Source organism: Cottoperca gobio, chromosome 7 (genome assembly GCF_900634415.1).
Source record: "Cottoperca gobio chromosome 7, fCotGob3.1, whole genome shotgun sequence".
Lineage (NCBI taxonomy): Eukaryota > Metazoa > Chordata > Actinopteri > Perciformes > Bovichtidae > Cottoperca > Cottoperca gobio.
Genome location: NC_041361.1, coordinates 11698408 through 11717180, shown reverse-complemented (window position 1 = coordinate 11717180; position 18773 = coordinate 11698408). Strand labels below are relative to the sequence as shown.

Genomic DNA, 18773 nt, shown 5'->3' with positions numbered 1-18773 from the left:
CTTGTATGGGGCTCTTGGTAAAGAGAGGAATGTAGTATTAGAGTATAATCTGCACATTTAAGTATAAATGAGATTGTCATTAGAATTAAAACGTGTTTTCCTGCTGGTTTATTAATATCAATTTTTTTTTGTTGTTGTTTTATTTTTTAATTGTTTTACAAAAACAGTTACTAGGTTAATCAGCTCTTCTCTATTTGTCATTAAAACTCACAAGTTAGATTTTGTACAAATACAGAGTTCATATTTCTTGTTGCACAGACTTCTTTCAGTTGGATCTGTAACGTGTACTTCAGAGCTCAAAATGGAATCAAATGGGACTTATGAGGCCTCTCGGCCCAAATGGACCTCGTGTTTACACACTTGTCCATCAGCCTAGCAGCGTGCGGCCTCAGGTATCCAGAGAGATGGTGAGATGTCCCCAAAACCAACGGTAGTCACGTCTGAACCTGGTAAGTGCACTGTGTTTAGACGAGGTTTGTCGAGATCGGAGATAACGTGTCGGTATCAAAAGCCTTTTATCTTACTGCTGAGTCCAACTCTTTCTGAGGATTTAAGCTGCATGGTTTAATGAATAACATCTTGTGCTCTGTGCCATGCTTTTACTTTAGATGTTATTAGTTTTATATTGACTCTTATCAAAACTATTGTCAAGTGAGTTCAAGTATAAAACCCACCGAGATTAGAGGAATTGCATTGCATTAATTAAAACTGTATTTCACTTGTATGACCTTCATAAGATATGTTTTTGCTGTTTCCATCATTTGTGAAAGACATTCAGTATCAGTCAGTAAAAGCACGGGTAATCAGCAACATACTTTGAGCTGATCGACGAGGAAACGTCGAAGTAAACTACTGTAAATATAAACTGTATATATCAGCTGACACGTCGGTAACAACATCAGTATTTTGTCTTTAATCTGTTGGATCACTGTACTAATAATAAACTATATGTCGGCATGTTGCATTATACTCGATGGAATAACCCTTTTGTTTAAATGTGTGATTGTCGCTACAGTCCAAAGGTTCTTGGTTTAATATTAACATTATTTAGGTAACAGCCTCCACATTGTCTCGTGTTAGCCCCATATCGCTAAAAGATATAAATAAAAACTTAAGTGCCATTTATGCCGTTACATCGTCTAATAAATACAAACCTATGATGGCGACGCATTTTCAACGAAATGATTGTCTTTATTGCTGTATCTGTTCATAAACAAAGACAGCGACAATAAATGGCCTATATATCAGTGCGTGGACAATTAAATAAGTTATCTAAATAAGTCCGTATTTTGTTTATATTAATTATATTTAATGATTATGTTTGCGTATGGATTTGTGTCTAATTTATTATCCAAATTAGTTTGACCTTGGCAGTCTTTTGAACTGATTTCCACATGCTTTGTAATTGCATTAGTCTTTTTTCCCCTTTTGTTTTAATGATCAGACATTTGTGTCACAACAGTGAATTTGTTAATTTGTGACGTGCAGGCTATCGACGTAATTCCCTTTACTGGTTTTGCGGCAGCAGGACATGTTTATTGGCAGTAGGCCTAGAATAATCCATCGAAATCTAATTAAATAAAAATGAATATTTGAGATATTAAATAGCTATAATACTTAATTGTGCACAGAATTGTTTAGTAAATTGAAAAAGGAAGAAAGTCTCAGTCTGACAAAGAATACGCAAAGAAAAGATGTAGGCCCACTCGTTATGCCCGACTGTGTCAAATAAAATAAAGCAAAAATAAATGACGTGATACATGAAGTTAAAAAGAAAGAAAAACTAAATAAGCAAATAATGGCCTCATGGCCTTCTGTTAAAAAGTGTGTTTTTATTAGGTCAGTTCTCCGTGCGTAAACTGTTGCGTGTGTCTGCTTCTCCTGTCCTGCTTGATTTGGTGATTAGGGCCATAACAATATATGAAATAGGAATTAAATGGTTAATTGGAGGGACAGAAACCACACGTGATTTAATTTTTGGTGGATTATATCAGACTGCTGGATGCTGTAATAGACACCCAACCACACACACACACACACACACACACACACACACACACACACACACACGCAAGGCTTCTCCCTCCCTCCCGCTCTCTCTTACGTACGCACAAACACTCTCCAACCCCCGGTTTCACGGGTCTTTGTTTCTGATCTGTTAAATCCCACCCACTTGACATGAACACAGAAGAGAAAAAAAAAACTGTCTCACTCAGGCGCCCACACTATCAGCGCCCAGTCGCTGTTGTCTGTACTGCCCGCTGGACCTGTAAGATGGAGACGGAGAGTTGTTTGCCTTTCTCTTCGCAGACCCGCAGGAGGACGCCAGAAAACTCTCCGAGACTGGACCACGGCGGCTCCGGCTCCTTTCACCACTGCGATGAGCTGCAGAAACCCTCGCATCTTCCTCTTCCTCACCGCCTCAGCCTGCGCGGGGATCTTTACGCCGCCGCCATGGGCAGGTTTGGTGATGCTGCGGCGGACTTTACGCACGGCGCTGCCTCGGCCAACGCGCCCGGCTCACCGTCCAAACACAGCAAGTTCTTGGAGAGTATAAACCACGACCAAAAGGGTACCGCGATAATCGGCAAGCCGGCGTTTTATGAGAGCAACTCAGAAGGTGAGTTTAAAAGCATTAAAGACAGATAAGGAAAAATAAAGTAGGAGCAAGAGCAACTACTACTAATCATAACGATCGTCTGGGCTTGTTTGTCTGAACTATGAAAACAAACTCGATTGCTTTACAATATACTGGATTTTGATAAGTGATATACTTAAGAGGCATACAAGTATTTTTTGCCTAAATGTATTTAGTGCTGAAGTCAATACTTGCATCAGTATTTTTTATTATTTTCCATTTTGACATTGAAAAAATGAAATAATGCACAGTATAGGCAGGTGTAAAACATATACATGGATGAATGGAGAAATAAAATACGAGAATAATCTTCATCCTTTGCAATGAAGTGTTCAATTTAGTAGTAAACTATCTGGTGGATCAGTTTTTGCATTTTGCAGGTTTTGTAAATGTGTCATTTTTAACTAATAATTCTACAAAAGTGTTGATTGTTTTTTTTTACTTTCTATGCAAATGAGAGCATTGTTGTGATAAAAATGTCAACACATTTTCTTTCACTTGATTTAAAGTGAGAGAGGTTAAAGGTCAGCTTGGCAGCAAGTTGGGTGTGTCATTAGTCAGCTATAAGTCAACATTCATCTTAATATTTCTGAATTTTAGTCCTTACACTCTCACGCTTCTTTTTCTTTTCATGTGCATTTTTCTGTAATGTAAAACACATCAGAATTGATCTTGATTTGAGTTTTGCAAGCAGACATGCACTCATGTGAGACATAACAGCCTGTAAATATCCATTTTGGGAAGAAAAGTAACAATTGCATGTGTTCAACTGAAGCCTGACACAATGATGTGGTCTTCCACTTTATTTATTGGTGTTGATGATTCTGAAAAGCAACAGAGGATATGAGCGCTGATAAGGTCTTTGTGATATCTGTGTCCAGAATAATATACAACGGCTTGATTCATGTTACTGCCAAAGACAGCCAATAGTCTTTTTTTCACAATTAGTTATGATAACGATATCAGCTATCCTGTTTGAAAGGGGACTTTTATTACTTTTCTTTCAGATTGGGTTTAAATAAAAGAAGGCATGTATGGTTTCCCCATTCCTCTGTCACACACACACACACACACACACACACACACACACACACACACACACACACACACACACACGTATATGCATACACACATACTGAAAATTGTTCTGTGTTAGTTTAATTTATTTAGTAAATTACTGGGTATATTACTGTGTGTGTGTGTGTGTGTGTGTGTGTGTGTGTGTGTGTGTGTGTGTGTACCCATACTGTTCTTCATTTGTGTGTTTTTGAGTTTGGGTTCGCTCACCTTCAAAGGCAGACACTTCTTCCTGTTTTGTCTACAGTGGAAGGAAAGTTTATTGATGGTGGGACAAACCATTTAAAACCTTTCATCCATCTTCACACTTTTTTTTGTTTAGTTTAATTTTATTAATAGTGTTATTTGCAATCAATTCTTGCAATTGTTATACAGAATAAGCAACATTTTATTAATGGGTGAGTCTAACACAATATTGCTTTATTTATAATGAAAATGTATATTTTTCCACCAAAAAGGGCCAAAAGGATTCTCACTCTTTTTTTACATATAGGGGTCAGTATGTAAAAGAAATAACCATTTGGGAGATTTACTGCTGGAATATCTTTATTAAGATGTTTCACTCTCAATTTGCTATATTTCTAAATATAAAAAAGGAACAATGTTCCCAAAATTTGTGTTTTGTCTCTATATGAAGGAATATCCGCAAGACAAAACGTATCCACGGACACAATGTATTTCTTACCTTTTGTTATACTTTCTGATATAGAAATAAGCTGCAGATAAAAATATTCCCTCACTTTTTAAATCCTTTGGTGAACTCTGTTCCTTTCCTTTGTAAAAGGCTGAGATGGCTTCATTTGTATTATTTATTTGCTATAATACCTACAGCATATACATTTAAAACCAGTGAATATAATATAACCACTAAATAAACACGATGAAATAGATAGATTGAGGTACCGTTTTGCACAAATTGAAAACCTTAATGTGCAGAGCAAGAGGCCTGGCTTAAATTCCTACCACAACTATTTTGGCGTATTAGAATTAATCTCTGTGCTCACAGCATGATATTCCTACCTATATATTTTGAATGTATCCTCTATTTGCCTTTTCCTGCATTTCACATAGATCTCCTGTTACACTGTAGGCAGAGCGGATGTGGCTGTTTGACAGGGTAAAAGCTATACAATGTCCTACGGCCCCGGTTTGAATGACGGAGAATATTTGCAGCATGAACTGCGGTGTGAGGTGGGATCTAATGGACATGAGGAAATTAATGTTGCAATGAAAAGTGCTCTCTGTTGGGCCCCATATTGAATTAGGAGAATAGCAAAGTAATGTCTCAGCTGCCCCCTGTGAGTGAGTGCCTGCAGATAGGCGGGGAGTGATTTTGTTTTGGAGCTCAGGGTTAAACTTAATGAACATGGACAACAACATCCAAACACTGCAGGAGGAAGCAGCCCTTTCCATGCTCCGTTAACAGGAAGGGAAATAATGCTTTCAGATTTCCCCTTACTGCTAAATGTCAAGGGCAGAATGTATATTATTTATTCAAGCAATCATGTGCTTTATCAGATATACATGTGTCATATAATCCATTGCTGTATCCTAGTTTTCTTACTCTGAATGTGAATATTTTGACATGGACATTGCAATACGTTTCCCATAGAAAAAACTGATGCGTCTGTTTGGAAGGAGAACCTCAACATTTTCTTTCTGCATTTCCAAATGTAACAAATCAAATCTTTTGACTAATTTCCTTGTGGGTTTAATTGAAAACAACTCACTGGGAGTTTACTATGGGTTGTCTGAGCTAATCCAATTAAATCGCTGTTTGGCTGAATCAGTGTTGCTTTTCTCAGCGTTACAGTTCAGCCTCTTATCATAGTTTGAGTTTGGGAATCAAATTGAGAAGCATAAAAAAACAAGCAGGAGATTAATGGATTTTCAGACAAAATATTTTTGATGCGACCCTGTTTAATTTGATTTTGTAGAATTATATGATTGGCATCAAAATAAAGCTTTTTTCTTTGGCAGTGCAAATGGGAGTGGTTGATCATTCAGTTGTTTGCACTGGCGCCTCACATGCAAAGAGATCTTATTACCAGCATTGGCCTTTTCTGTACAAAAGTGCGTTTCTCAACCTCACATTAGTGGGGGTAAGTTAGGTATATTTGACTGTAATGCTGTAAATAGCTGCTGATTTGTTCATGATGTTTCTCAGTGTTCCTACCCAATGTTCTCGCAACTTCATTAAACCCTAATATATATTAATTTTTTATAATATTTAGCCTTTTTTTTATCACAAAAGCTTCACTGAAATATAAATATTTCTTTCATTAAAATATGTTCTTGCCAAGATGAGCAGCAAGAACAATGGGTTCCAGACAAACAAAGTTAACAGATTACACACAATATGGGAGGATGAGACTTAAACAATTCTAAAATGTTTTTTATGTATTTCCTTCTTCAAAAGCAATACTAACATCTTAACCAGAAGTTGGTGTTTGCAAAATCTTAAGTAAAAGCACACCCTATACATCAGTGGTACATTAAAGACAACCTAACAGCAGTCTAAAACCATGAAACAATGAATTTATTCTGATATAAGAATTTGCATATGAATTAATATTTATTTTGAACTATATAAAACTGTCTACCTTCTTCTGTGTGTCCTCCATATCTCAGTCAGAGACAAAGGAGCCCCTAAGACGATGGGCTATCCTGGCATTGGCACAGACTGTTGTGGCAAACTGAAAGAGCCAGGCGGCGTTCTGCTGGGCGACTCCATCGCCGACTCCATCGACTTATCGGGAAAGAACAAGAAGCGACGCAATCGCACAACCTTCAGCACCTTTCAGCTGGAGGAGCTGGAGAAAGTCTTTCAGAAGACACATTACCCTGACGTGTACGCCCGGGAGCAGCTGGCCCTAAGGACCGAGCTCACTGAGGCTCGGGTTCAGGTGTGTGTTACAGCAACTACCTCATATTTTATACATTGTGGTTTTATAACTATTGGCAAAAGAGAGTTTATGATCTGAACAAGACTAAAATGCTTTTTCTTCTATGGAGATGTCCTGATGTTCTGTTTTATATCACATTAAACTGAATATCTTTGGGTCTTGGATTAGAAAAACAAGACATTTTAAGTCTCTGATGGACATTTTATAGATCAAACGATTAATCTAGAAAATAATCAGCAATAAGAATCAGTTGACGCCCTAAACTCTCTTATTGTAATGTATTCTTGTATTGGAAAGGTTTGGTTCCAGAATCGTAGAGCCAAATGGAGGAAACGGGAACGCTACGGGAAGATCCAGGATGTCCGCAACCACTTCGCTGCTACATATGATATCTCTCTTCTCCCTCGCCATGATGCATACCAGGTATGCTTGTTGAAGTGGAAGCAGTAGAAATGATTGATCCCGCTGTGACTTGACTTGTTTTGTTTTTCAAGCTCTATCCGACCGTTGCAGATAAATATCTTGATTTGGTGTTAAAGTATGAAGAGTTTCCCTGTTGATTTCATCAAATTCCAAATGTGTCCTCTCTTCAATCTCTCCCCGTGCAGATGCAGGGCAACCTGTGGCCCGGTGCGGCTTCAGGAGTGGGCGGTGCTTCAGCTGCTGGTTGTGTCCTAGGACCGGACTCCATCCCCTCATCCTGCATGAGTCCATACCCTCACCCCCACAGCAATATGCAGGGCTTCATGGGCATGCCCCCATCCCCAGGCCATCCCCACCACCACCACCCGCCTCACCATCCAGGCATCAACGGCCTCTATTCACTCCACAGCTTCCCGGGGGGCCTCGGCCCCCATTCCATTGAGGGGCCCGAGTCTGACTACAAGCCGACGGGCCTTGTGGCGCTGCGCATGAAAGCCAAAGAGCCAGGCAGCATCCTCTCCTGGCCTACATGACCACAACAGTGCCAGCTCCCCATTATGCACTGACTGAGCCAAAGCATATTACATTCCTGACCCATACACAGCCCTCGATGTACACACCTACCCCAACATATGTATCAAATAATTCCTCTCGACATTTATGTAAGCCAACTTGGAGACTTTTCACAATTCAGGAGATCCTGGAATATAAATCTTCTGAACATTGAGGGCAACTTGAGCCTGTAGCACGAAAACCCATTGTATTCATAGAAATGTTATGTTCCCAGTTTTAGTTTGATATCCCAATGCTGAGACCAAAGAGGAAATATTATTTAAGCATGTAAAAATTGTAATTATCATATTAATCATTGTTTTTTCTTTTTTCTACTGTTGTGCTTTATAGTGTGACCAGTAATAAAGGCCTCCATCTAAATATTCTGTCTTATTCAGCAGGGAAACTTATTTTTGGGAAAAGACATTAAGAAAATGGAAGAAAAACAATCTCAGCCTCAATTAGTTCAGGCTTGACATGACTCTTTTAAAAGGCGAAACAAAAGTCTGTGTCATGTATTTATCTGGGAATGTGGTTGTGAGGCAAAAATGCTTCACAGGCTGTGGTTGCCAAAACACAAAGATCTCTGCTGCGCGGGAGGTGAGCTTCTTTGTATTCGAGAAGTGCACATAGAGTCCATGCGTGTGCAGCATACTTGGCCTCACTTCAAGAGGCCTTCAGATGGCACCTCATGTATCAGGAGCGAGTGGCAGGTTCATTAATGGACAGCTAACTGAGCGACCACACTCCTCTATATTGATGATAACGTAAAGAGCCTCCCACAGAAGGACGGCTTCACATCTGGCATCAGCGGTAAACCCGACCAACTGAGTAATCACTTGCAGTTTAACAGAAGAAATCGGGGTTACCATGGCCCAGAGCGAGTTTTGTTTGTTAATATTATCCTTTGAAGTTCATCTGCTTTCTGCTTTCCTTTATAGTCTTTTTAAAGAAGAATATGACATGGATACATGTATGTGGCATACTTAGTCTCATATTTATTCTGAATGCATTCCTAATTATTGTTTTCAGGAAGTCCTTGCTCTGCTTTACCCCAAATGATTGACTTTATTGTCAAGGAAACACTGAACTGTGTCGTACCATCCCATCTGGAGTAAATTATTAAATACCAACATGTTCATGTCAGATGTGCAATCATTTCAATCTGGGAGAGATAGAGAATGTAACTTGAATTGAGAAAAAAGAAAGTCACTGTGAGACAAAGCACTTCCAAGCTCCATTTACTCCCCAGAGGTGAACATGTACTGGCTCTCCTTTCCCTTTGCTTGCTTCACCGTGACAGCCGTTCTGGGGCGGATCAGCTGCCATTCCCAGAGTCTGTGTCGAGGTTTTGTGTGAGCCACTAACATGTGGTTCCAATAGAAGAATGCACAAACCCATCAGAAACACTTTCCACACCCACAGCTTCAAATTCCAGCCAGGCCCTGGGAGACGGCAGCCCTTACTGCAGTTACATAGTCCCCCTGATTAAATCCCAGATTAAGTGGAGAAGATAAGGAGACCTGTCAGTAGGGATAAGGGATTGAGGAGATGGTCATCTTTAGGAAAACTGAAGAAATAGCAGATGGTGTATCGGCGCTCAATTTTAATATTTATTTTTAGATAGGGAGCAGGTTAATCAAATGATCAGTCCGTGAACAAAAGAGGAATCTTAGTGGCTCAGTGAGTTTGATATGTTAACTCTTGAACACTGTCAGTGTAACAGAATAGCTAACATTTTTTATAAATGCAGTACGGTTTATTCCACTTAAAAACAGGACAACTAATTACCTCATCTTACAACAGGCGGTCATAAGTTCCGGTTAAGTTGCCATTTAAGTTACATCGGTGTGGCACAAGCTTTGATCTGTATCGACTCAATACATCACACTGCAAAGGCCTTATATGATTTGTCAGAAATGAAATAAAAAATGTTGATTTAGGAGTGCACAATGCTGGGGGGAGTTATTAACTAAGCATCACTCTGTGTGCGAGGGTCATTGGGTGAAGACTGTCACCCGAGTCTGGAAAATACTATACCCTTAGCCTCATTAATGGACAGAAAATATGATTTAATGCTCATTAAAATCTGTACTGCTGCCCGCTGGCCACTGTTCTGAGCTTTGATCTCAACGAGATTTATCTTGGCCTTGAAGTGCAGCTATTGTGACACAACAGATCCTTGTATTTGAAGTAGTCGAACATTAAGCTAAACAATGTGGTAGCACAGTGCAGCCAACTCAGTAACAGTCAAACAGTGGAGTGAGGCGAGTTCAACGCAGTCTGTCAAGAAGTATTTGGCTGCTTTCAGACATTTAGAAGTAAAACTTCATTTAGCAGTTCATTATTTACATGAAAAGAAACACTGATTATTGACTACATTTAATTGTAAAGTGCACACACAATGTTTTTACACATATCCGTGCTTAAAAAGCCTTTGATAAAGGAAACTCAGTTCAGTGTTTTTCTTGTCACGATTCAGGCAAAAGTTTCCCTCAAGTTTCAGGATAAAAAACTCCAATGATAGAAAAAGACTAATAATAATTGTCTATTTTAATTTTGTTTTTAACTCATACCTCCGTAAAGGAAACTCTTGAATAAAGTAACCACAGTTGGTGTTGTTGAGTAGCCTATTAAAAGGCCTAAATTATATCCAATTAACCTGCAATACTTATAGGCTAATTCATTACTCATCACTATTCATCTTTGCAAAAGTCTTACAATTATGACTGGAGCTTGGCAACTTTATATTTATGAGAAAAGTAATTACGATTAGTTGATCAGCAGCTTGTTTTGTCCACATACACACGCAGAAAGGCCGATCCAAGCCAAGGTCATTTTAAAGGATTAGTTAAAGGCTTATGTGCTACTGTCCTTTTCGAGCTACTGTTCAAATACTGCCATCTTGTGGTTTTAGGTCGAATTATTTAAAAAGTGCATCCCTCCCTACACCATGATCATAATGTTCTCCTCCTGTGAAAGGCAACTACACACCTATATATATTGCAGATGATTAATACTTACACATGTCAGCGCTAAACCCTCAGCTAAACCTGCTGCTATCTATATTCCCTGCTTGTTTGCAATGCTGCTTTAAATGTTTATATGTCACTACTGCTTCTATTGCTCTTAACAACTGGGTGTACTTTTCCAACCTTAAAACGGCATGCCCTTAGGAAGTTGTTTGTACGACCTTGACCAGGCACTACAGATTAAAAATAGTCCTTTGGCTAAATCTGGCACTTTCTTTATACCATAGCATGTGTATGTATTACTGTCCCTTCTCTCGAATAAACTAAACTAATAAACTGAATAAAGACTTTCTATTGTCACAAAATGTGGACATTTCAGATATTTAGTGGGTTTGCCGTCTATAATAGTTATGTCATTTGACTGGGATCAAAACAGGAGCAGCTCACAAAATAATACAATCAAATGATACATTCACAAAGCCCTGTGATCATTTGTAAATCTCAAAAATAAATACTTGTATAATGTTTAGTATTGTGAGAACATGAGGTGTTGAATGTGTTTTGTGTTAAATCACAGTACGTTTTATTTTGTTTTTACATCCAAATGTCTTGGTGGATGATTGACATGTGCTTTAACGTTTTCCACCCACTTTTTCAACCAATCAGGACGTAGGGGCGGGCCTTCGCGGTAATCTTTACAAAATGGCGACTGTTGTTGTTTTGCCGCAGGGTCAGTGAATAAATCCGTTTTTCATTTCAATCATTTTCTGCACTAATTTCCAGAAACAACAATAAAAAAAGCGCAGGCGCCCCAAGGGTCGGCTCCGTGTGGACTGAAATGAAAGGTAAAGAGCGGTCGCCGATTAAAAAACGCTCCCGGGCCTTGGACGATATTCGAGACAGGGGAGGATGCCACCCGACCAGCAAGAAAATGGGGGCTCTCTCCGTTTCCAGTGGAAGTAATAACGGAAATAGCTCGACGAAAAGCGACGGCGGGTCAACAAGAAGGAGTCTGCTGGGTGAGAAAAGAGACAGAGATTTCGACGGGCATAGTCGGACTGGAAATAACCACAGTTGTCAGTCTGCTGCCGCTAGCTCAGTCGGTAAAAACCACAGCCTGAGCCTGACGCTGGATTTAGCCTCACCGAGGACCACTTCACGGGGGGAGCAGCGGGTGCAGCCCCCTACCACCGAGAGTGAGTACAAAACCCTCAAAATAAGCGACCTCGGCACCCAGCTCAGCGACGAAGACATAGAGGATGGACTCTTTCATGAATTTAAAAAATTTGGAGATGTGAGCGTTAAAATAAGCCGTAGCAACGACGAGCGGATAGCGTTTGTGAATTTCAGGAAACCGGAGGACGCCAGAGCTGCAAAGCACGCCAGGGGCCGGCTGGTGCTGTACGACCGTCCGCTGAAAATTGAGGCAGTGTACATAAACAGGAGGAGAAGCCGCTCCCCTGTGGAGAGAGACTTGTATGGTGCAGCTCAAAGCCATAGACATTTGCAGAGACCCCTCTCGCCCACCGGGCTTGGATACAGAGACTACCGGCTGCAGCAGCTGGCCTTGGGTCGGCTCCCCCCTCCCCCGCCGCCCCCTTTGCCCAGAGAACTGGAGCGGGACAGGGAGTTTGCTCTGTTTGAAGCCCGGGCGCGCCCAGCGTTCATTGCAGAGCGAGCAGCTTTTCGTGAGGAGGATTTTATATCTCCAGAAGATGACCAAAGAGCCAATAGGACGTTGTTTTTAGGCAATCTGGACATAACTGTTACAGAAGCAGACCTGAGGAGAGCTTTCGACAGGTTTGGGGTCATAACAGAAGTGGACATTAAAAGACCCACACGGGGACAAACCAGCACATATGGATTTCTGAAATTTGAGAATCTTGACATGGCTCATCGTGCTAAGCTTAGTATGTCTGGCAAAATAGTGGGCCACAACCCCATAAAGATAGGCTACGGGAAAGCAACTCCCACCACACGCCTGTGGGTGGGCGGACTTGGACCCTGGGTTCCCGTCGCTGCCCTGGCAAGAGAGTTTGATCGCTTTGGCACTATAAGGACCATTGACTACAGAAAGGGGGACACTTGGGCCTACATTCAGTATGAAAGTTTGGACGCTGCACAAGCGGCATGCACACACATGAGGGGCTTCCCGCTGGGAGGTCCAGAGAGAAGACTTAGAGTGGACTTTGCTGACACTGAGCATCGTTACCAGCAGCAGTTCCTGCAGCCTCTCCCAATACCACCGTTTGACATGGTGGCTGAGTCATTTGTCCACCGTGCCACACCTGAACCTCTGAGGGTTAGGGAACGGACTCCACCGCCGCTTCACTTCAGGGAGAGAGAGCTCTTTCCTGGAACTGAGTGGCCCAACCCAGCTATTCGGGATCGGGTACGAGCCTCACCCTTTGAGCCCCTGGAGCACTTGGAACGTGAGCGACGGGCACGAGAGCCTTGGTCTTTGGAACGAGAGCTGCAGGGACGAGAGCCTGCACGCAAGCGGCGTGTAATGGAGGACGGACGCCACATAGACCACTCCCCTGACAGCACTGACAGGACAGTCAGGCGTAGACGTGCTTCTCCAGATGGCAGTCCTGGAGGTAGCAGCCGAGATGGAGGGCGCTTCAGTGACTCAGAGCGGCCTCTGCGGGGCGAGAGACCCTCCCCAGCACGAGAGCGCCACAGCAGCCTTGATAGAGGTGCGGCTGAACGGAGACTTAAAACCCAGAGTCTCTCAGACAAAGGACCTTTAAGCAGCGGCATTTCAACAATTGCAGAGCGCAAGCGCAAAGCAGGCGAAGGTGGTAAGGGGCCGGCCAAGAGAGAACGTTCTGACATCAATTCCAAGGGAGGCCAGCCGATCAAACCAGACGGCACCAAACTCAGTTTGGCCTGGAACGGTATGCTGCTGCTCAAGAACAGCAACTTCCCAGCCAACATGCACCTGCTGGAGGGCGACCACAACGTAGCCAGTGACCTGCTTGCCGAGGGCACAACAGGGAGGCAGGTGAGCGAGCTAAAGATCACTCAGCGTCTCCGTCTGGACCAGCCCAAGCTCGACGAGGTGTCTCGGCGCATCAAGGTGGCGGGTCCTGGTGGCTACGCCATCCTGCTGGCAGTTCCTGGGGCAACAGAGGATTCATCTTCGTCTGATCCGGCAGTCTCAACTCAGCGGCCACTCCGCAACCTGGTGTCCTACCTCAACCAAAAACAAGCAGCCGGAGTCATCAGCCTACCTGTGGGAGGGAGCAGAGATAAAGACAACACGGGGGTTCTTCATGCTTTCCCGCCCTGTGATTTCTCCCAGCAATTCCTGGATTCCTCTGCCAAAGCTCTGGCTAAAAGCGAAGAGGACTATCTGGTCATGATTGTGGTCCGTGGAGCATCCTAAAAAAAAAAAAAAAAAATCAGAACTCACTAAATTCAAGTGATGTTAAAAAAAAGAAATCTGCTGTATGTCAGTAACTATTGCATGCTGTGTGTTCTGCATTATGGGGTACACTAGTATGGTTCTTGAGTGTTTGTATGTTGCCATGTAAGCCACTAAAAGGACAAACAGTGCCCTCCTACTAAACTAAAAGGATTTGTGTTTTTAAAATCATTTTTAAAGGGTGTACGAGCTGCTCACAAAGTCCTAAACCTGAAGTAATTCAATCAAAGTACAGAAAAATATGAGGAGCATTTACTAAGTCAGTTTCAATTTCTTTTAAGAAGAGATAAGTAAAAAAACAAACACATTTTTGGTTAATTTATCTGTTTTTAAATGTTAGCTATCCAAATCTATTACAAGAAAAGAACAAGAGAATTTACAAATGCATTTAGTAGACGCAATAACACCTCCACTACAATAAAACCACAAACTTCACAAGCTACTGTACTGTCCCAGACACAGTGTTAACTAAAGCTGCAAAGTACAAGCCTAACAAAAGTCATGTTTGTGTCTGGGCTACTGCATTCCCTTCGATTGTATATGTGTTATTGTGTCTACCTCCTACAGGCATTTAAATGAGCAGAATTACAAAACATCCTTTTTCAAAGCTTTGCATTACGGTGCAATAACATTTCTGCTATAATCACTTTTTTGATGGAGACAAAGATGAGCATGACATTTTTGAATTTAAGGTTTTCAGAAAAGGTGTAGTTAATGATTTGGTAATGTAGTTACAAAGCGTATCAGGAGAAGGAATCCTAGTAACCTTTTCAAGGTGAAAACATGTCTCACGACTTCTCCAGCGTGGCACACTCACGTTTTTTGGCTGTCTTGCCTTCATCAGGTAACCGCCCTGATGACGACAAGATCGCCTAAAAAGTTTGCTTAATGGAGTGTTTGTGCACTGAGGAAGAGTTACGACCGTGTGTGTGTGTGTGTGTGTGTGTGTGTGTGTGTGTGTGTGTGTGTGTGTGTGTGTGTGTGTGTGTGTGTGTGTGTGTGTGTGTGTGTGTGTGTGTGTGTGTGTGTGTGTGTGCGCTCAAAGATGTGAAGGTCACCAGTTAAAATGTCTCTAGATAAAAAGCTCACACATTTCAGTTTGGGAAATTATAAATCATGTTCAGGTTCATGGTTTGGATCTTTTATTAATGTGTTCCTCAATATTGGAACATCAAATTGCAAGTTAGACAATGAACTCAGTGTGTGTCCGCTGGTACTACTAAATTGTCATGTCAACTCTGTGGAATGCTGAATACTAACAGATGTGAGATCTTTGCCCAGGGAACGGCCCATAACACAATACTCATAGCCTAGTAAAGCAAATACTAACGTGTTTTCCATATTTTTACTTCATATTTTATTTTGTGCATCCCTACCTTTTAGAAATGGTTGTGTAATGTGATCTATGAAAAACTACAGTAGTAATGGATAAAAAAGCTTAGAGAGTTTTGTGTTGTTTCATTTATTGCTCTGAAACTAGTAGGTCCTTCAAGAATAATAATATTAAGTATCAATTATATGTTGGTACAAAGTAACAAAAACCTGCTTTTTGTTCAGTAAGTAGGTCTGTGAAATGTTTAAGTTTTACAAATACTTTTAACACTTCATGTTTGAATTTGAATTTTATTAATTAGACAATATTTTACTCATGCCTGCCAACATGTTCCCAAGGCCTACTTACCGTATTTTGTTTTGCCATTGTATGTTTGTCATGCAATAGTAACTCACCCTGAATTATAATTTGCTGAGTTTGGTTTAATATGTATTGAAAACATTAATATGTCAGAAAATTGTTATGTGTGAACGTCACACCCACTTCAACATTGGACTCTATGAGGAGACGAGTGCAGAGCTGAAAACCTCTGCAGACAAGGTGTTTGTGAGTCCTCACTAAAGAGGCAACTTTAAAGTTGTGTATCCCGTCTGCACCTGTGATGACTTCTGTTTAAAATGGAAAATTGAGCAATGTACACTTTGATGTCATGGGAAAGGAAAATCCGTAGAGCCCATGCGAAGCTGTTCACATACCTGCAAGTGCGTTTGGGCACTTAATGTGACCGATTATCAATAAATTGTTCAATTGAAGGGAAACATGTTTCTTCGATGGAAGTGAATTGAAGAAAAACGCTGCCATACCTTATTGTGTTTCGAAGGAGTTGTCACTTGAAAATGTGTTTCTGCACACGAAAAGGGAGACAACTTGCAGTTTGTTTAGCACCAGTGAAGAGAGACCCCGTATCGTGTGAGGATCGCTGTTTGCTTGCAGGCCTGAGCTCCTAAGTTGCCCATCATAAATTACTCCCCCTGAGGTCCCCTGTTATACCCTCAACGTTTCCTGTTGGCATGTGAACACCTGATCAGGATGGAGGAGTCTCCGCCGCAACTTGTGTACCGCCAGTTTGCAGAGTGAAACGGTGGCAGATGCAGACAGCGGTGCAAGTTCGGGAGTCGAGGGCGGGAGCAAACAGCAGCAGCAGCACGTGCCAGTATCCTGTTGTCTTACTCTAAAGGTTTTCATGTGCATTGTTCCTGGTTCTGAATAGGAGCTGAGGAATTCCCATCACCGGCCGTCACACACTCCGCTCGGGAGATTGTGGGCGACACCGCTCTGAAATTTCCATAGCAAGCTGTCTCACTGCACAGGCCAAGCTGAAGCACTGGGCTGATTTGTCTTTATTATACTTTGCCCAGTTATGATTTGATTTGACTTAATGTTTGGCCCAGGGAAGACGATTGGCCCAAACCTCAGCTAGGAATATTGTTTGCCCCCCCGTCTTTGTGTTCTCCTCTGATTGAACGCTCTCCGAGGAGAAGAGTGAAGAGTGTGTTTGCTGTGCTGAGGCTGTGTTCCATCGCCATCTGAGGTCTGCTGCAGCATGGAAACGAAACACTAACAGGCCAAATTGTGTACCCTTTTTGACACTGCTGGAAGGAATCCACACTGCGGACCCCACCCCCTCCCCAAAATTCTACTAGGAGACCGGTTTATTTTTCCAATGCCCTTTTTAAGTTTAAGGCCATTTTACACAGGAAAGAAAGTTTTCCATTTCTTCCTACCATCCATTTCAGTTAAAGTATTGTGAAAACAAATGCTGTGTTCTGTGCCGAGAAGGACCCCTTACTTCACTAGAGAAACATTGCCCTCTTGAGGACCGTGGAGCTCCTGCTTTCCTCTCACAGTCTACCTGACAAATCACACTCATGCACACCAGACTCCCCGGACAGAGCTGGTATCACTGTGCGACTGCTGTATACAAACGTCATGAGGGTGAGTAAGGAGAGAGTGCTGCCTGCCAGGTCCTGTATCGGTGGCTTAGGCAGCAGTGGTAAGTATAAAGTGTCAACACCACATGTTTTACAGTAACAAATGCAAAATGGCTCGCTAGTTTTCAAGTCATTTCTGATGGCAATTGGTATAAATCCAATTGTGTACGATAGCAGGAGCGTTTACTGCCCGCAGTAACTCATTGCACAGTGCTGCTCCCATCAGCAGCTTGAGAACCAACAAAACAGGATAATGATAAATTGTCAGTTTAATACTCGAATGTTTACTCTTGATAATCTACTCGAGGCTTTTGTTTCCTTTCATTGCAGAATTGATGTAAAAGGTTGACATTTTAACAGTAACGCTACTGCAGTTGTTGAACCCCTGCCTAGATGATAACAAATAAATGACTGCACATTTAGTTGCTTTTAGCCTTAGTAAAGATTTAAAACCAAATGTGGAAATACAATCATTCAATGAAAGAGTCATCATGTCACTCAAAACTAAAAATAGCCAGAAACTAGAGTAGAGGTTTATACGATCTAACATGGTTAATGTGATGTGGTCTGTGAGAACACTGTGGCGTGGGCTCAGTTATAAACGCCCCTGTATTCATGGTGAACATGTCGGGGAGCCACTCCTGATCAGAGATAATGTTGTTGTTCCTGCTTAAAAAGAAACCGTTATTACATTATTTATTGTTAACTTATTACTGTCAGTTAGGCAAATGTAATTTAAATGCACTATGATGACATAAGAAAATGGATTCTGGCACAAAATTGTCTTTTGCATTTGGAGATGTTAATAACAGGCCACACATGTTGACCTCCAGATAGTGACATGGAGAATATTAATGTGAGATTTAAAGGCATTTATAAATCCATCACATGCCACCAGTTAGCAATCAAAATGTAGTTTATAACATCAATCTGTGGCTAATGCTTAACTGTTTAATCTGGCAGCCAGTGTGTGTGTTTTACTTTGCTCCCTTTATATTGAGGCCGTATGAGCAGCTACGTGTGCTATTTGTCTGCTACAGCGATAATGCAAAGAGATAACCAAAACCTGAGAGACATGCAACGAAATATTCACTCCTCAATATATCCAGCAGCAATACGATGCTTGGAAATGTGTTCAGATACACGGTGTTCAATAAAAAAAGCTTCTTGAAATGTCACACATTTTAAAGGTTACTTTTTACCTGCACCTTGAAAAAATGAGGAAGTAAAGTTGTAGCGAGTCCAGTCAGTGTTTCAACATATGGCTCGTTACATTTAATCCTTTTATAAAGGTTCCAAATTATGATTTTGTTTGCAGTTTTAGTAAGACATTTAAATGTAAACTTGTCACCACACTTCCACACATCTCATGTCTTAATATTTGCTCATGTTAGAGATCATCTGATTTATTATTTACTTATAAACAAACTGTAATCTATAAAAGCCACAAATGAGTCGACTACAATTTCGCACTTGATGTATTCATTGCAGTATAAAGCACTCGCTTGGAT

General features: G+C 41.3%; 2 protein-coding genes across 3 annotated transcripts; both read left to right on the top strand.

Moving 5' to 3' along the window:
- Positions 1-340: 340 nt before the first annotated feature.
- alx3 (ALX homeobox 3) lies at positions 341-7964 on the top strand. 2 transcript variants are annotated; one of them, XM_029436252.1, is made up of 5 exons: positions 341-449; positions 2311-2620; positions 6347-6621; positions 6919-7044; positions 7230-7964. In XM_029436252.1, exons 2-5 carry the CDS (start codon positions 2455-2457, stop codon positions 7575-7577), a joined length of 915 nt encoding a protein of 304 aa, XP_029292112.1. In that variant the 5' UTR covers positions 341-449; positions 2311-2454; the 3' UTR covers positions 7578-7964. The 2 variants fall into 2 exon arrangements, with proteins under 2 accessions (XP_029292112.1, XP_029292111.1); XM_029436251.1 differs by lacking the exon at positions 341-449 and having other exon boundaries at positions 2274-2620.
- Positions 7965-11230: 3266 nt separating this feature from the next.
- Positions 11231-16083, top strand: rbm15 (RNA binding motif protein 15). Its single transcript, XM_029434942.1, has one exon. The coding sequence runs from the start codon at positions 11407-11409 to the stop codon at positions 13957-13959; it is 2553 nt and encodes an 850-aa protein (XP_029290802.1). The 5' UTR covers positions 11231-11406; the 3' UTR covers positions 13960-16083.
- Positions 16084-18773: the final 2690 nt, after the last annotated feature.

What these genes read in the sequence shown, in the direction of transcription:
- alx3 (XM_029436251.1), top strand. Translation starts at nt 2,275, where the DNA reads ATGGAGACGGAGAGTTGTTTGCCTTTCTCTTCGCAGACCCGCAGGAGG. An exon ending in TTATGAGAGCAACTCAGAAG is followed by an intron (nt 2,621 to 6,346) that starts GTGAGTTTAAAA and finishes TCCATATCTCAG; the next exon opens with TCAGAGACAAAGGAGCCCCT. An exon ending in CTCGCCATGATGCATACCAG is followed by an intron (nt 7,045 to 7,229) that starts GTATGCTTGTTG and finishes CTCCCCGTGCAG; the next exon opens with ATGCAGGGCAACCTGTGGCC.
- rbm15 (XM_029434942.1), top strand. Translation starts at nt 11,407, where the DNA reads ATGAAAGGTAAAGAGCGGTCGCCGATTAAAAAACGCTCCCGGGCCTTG.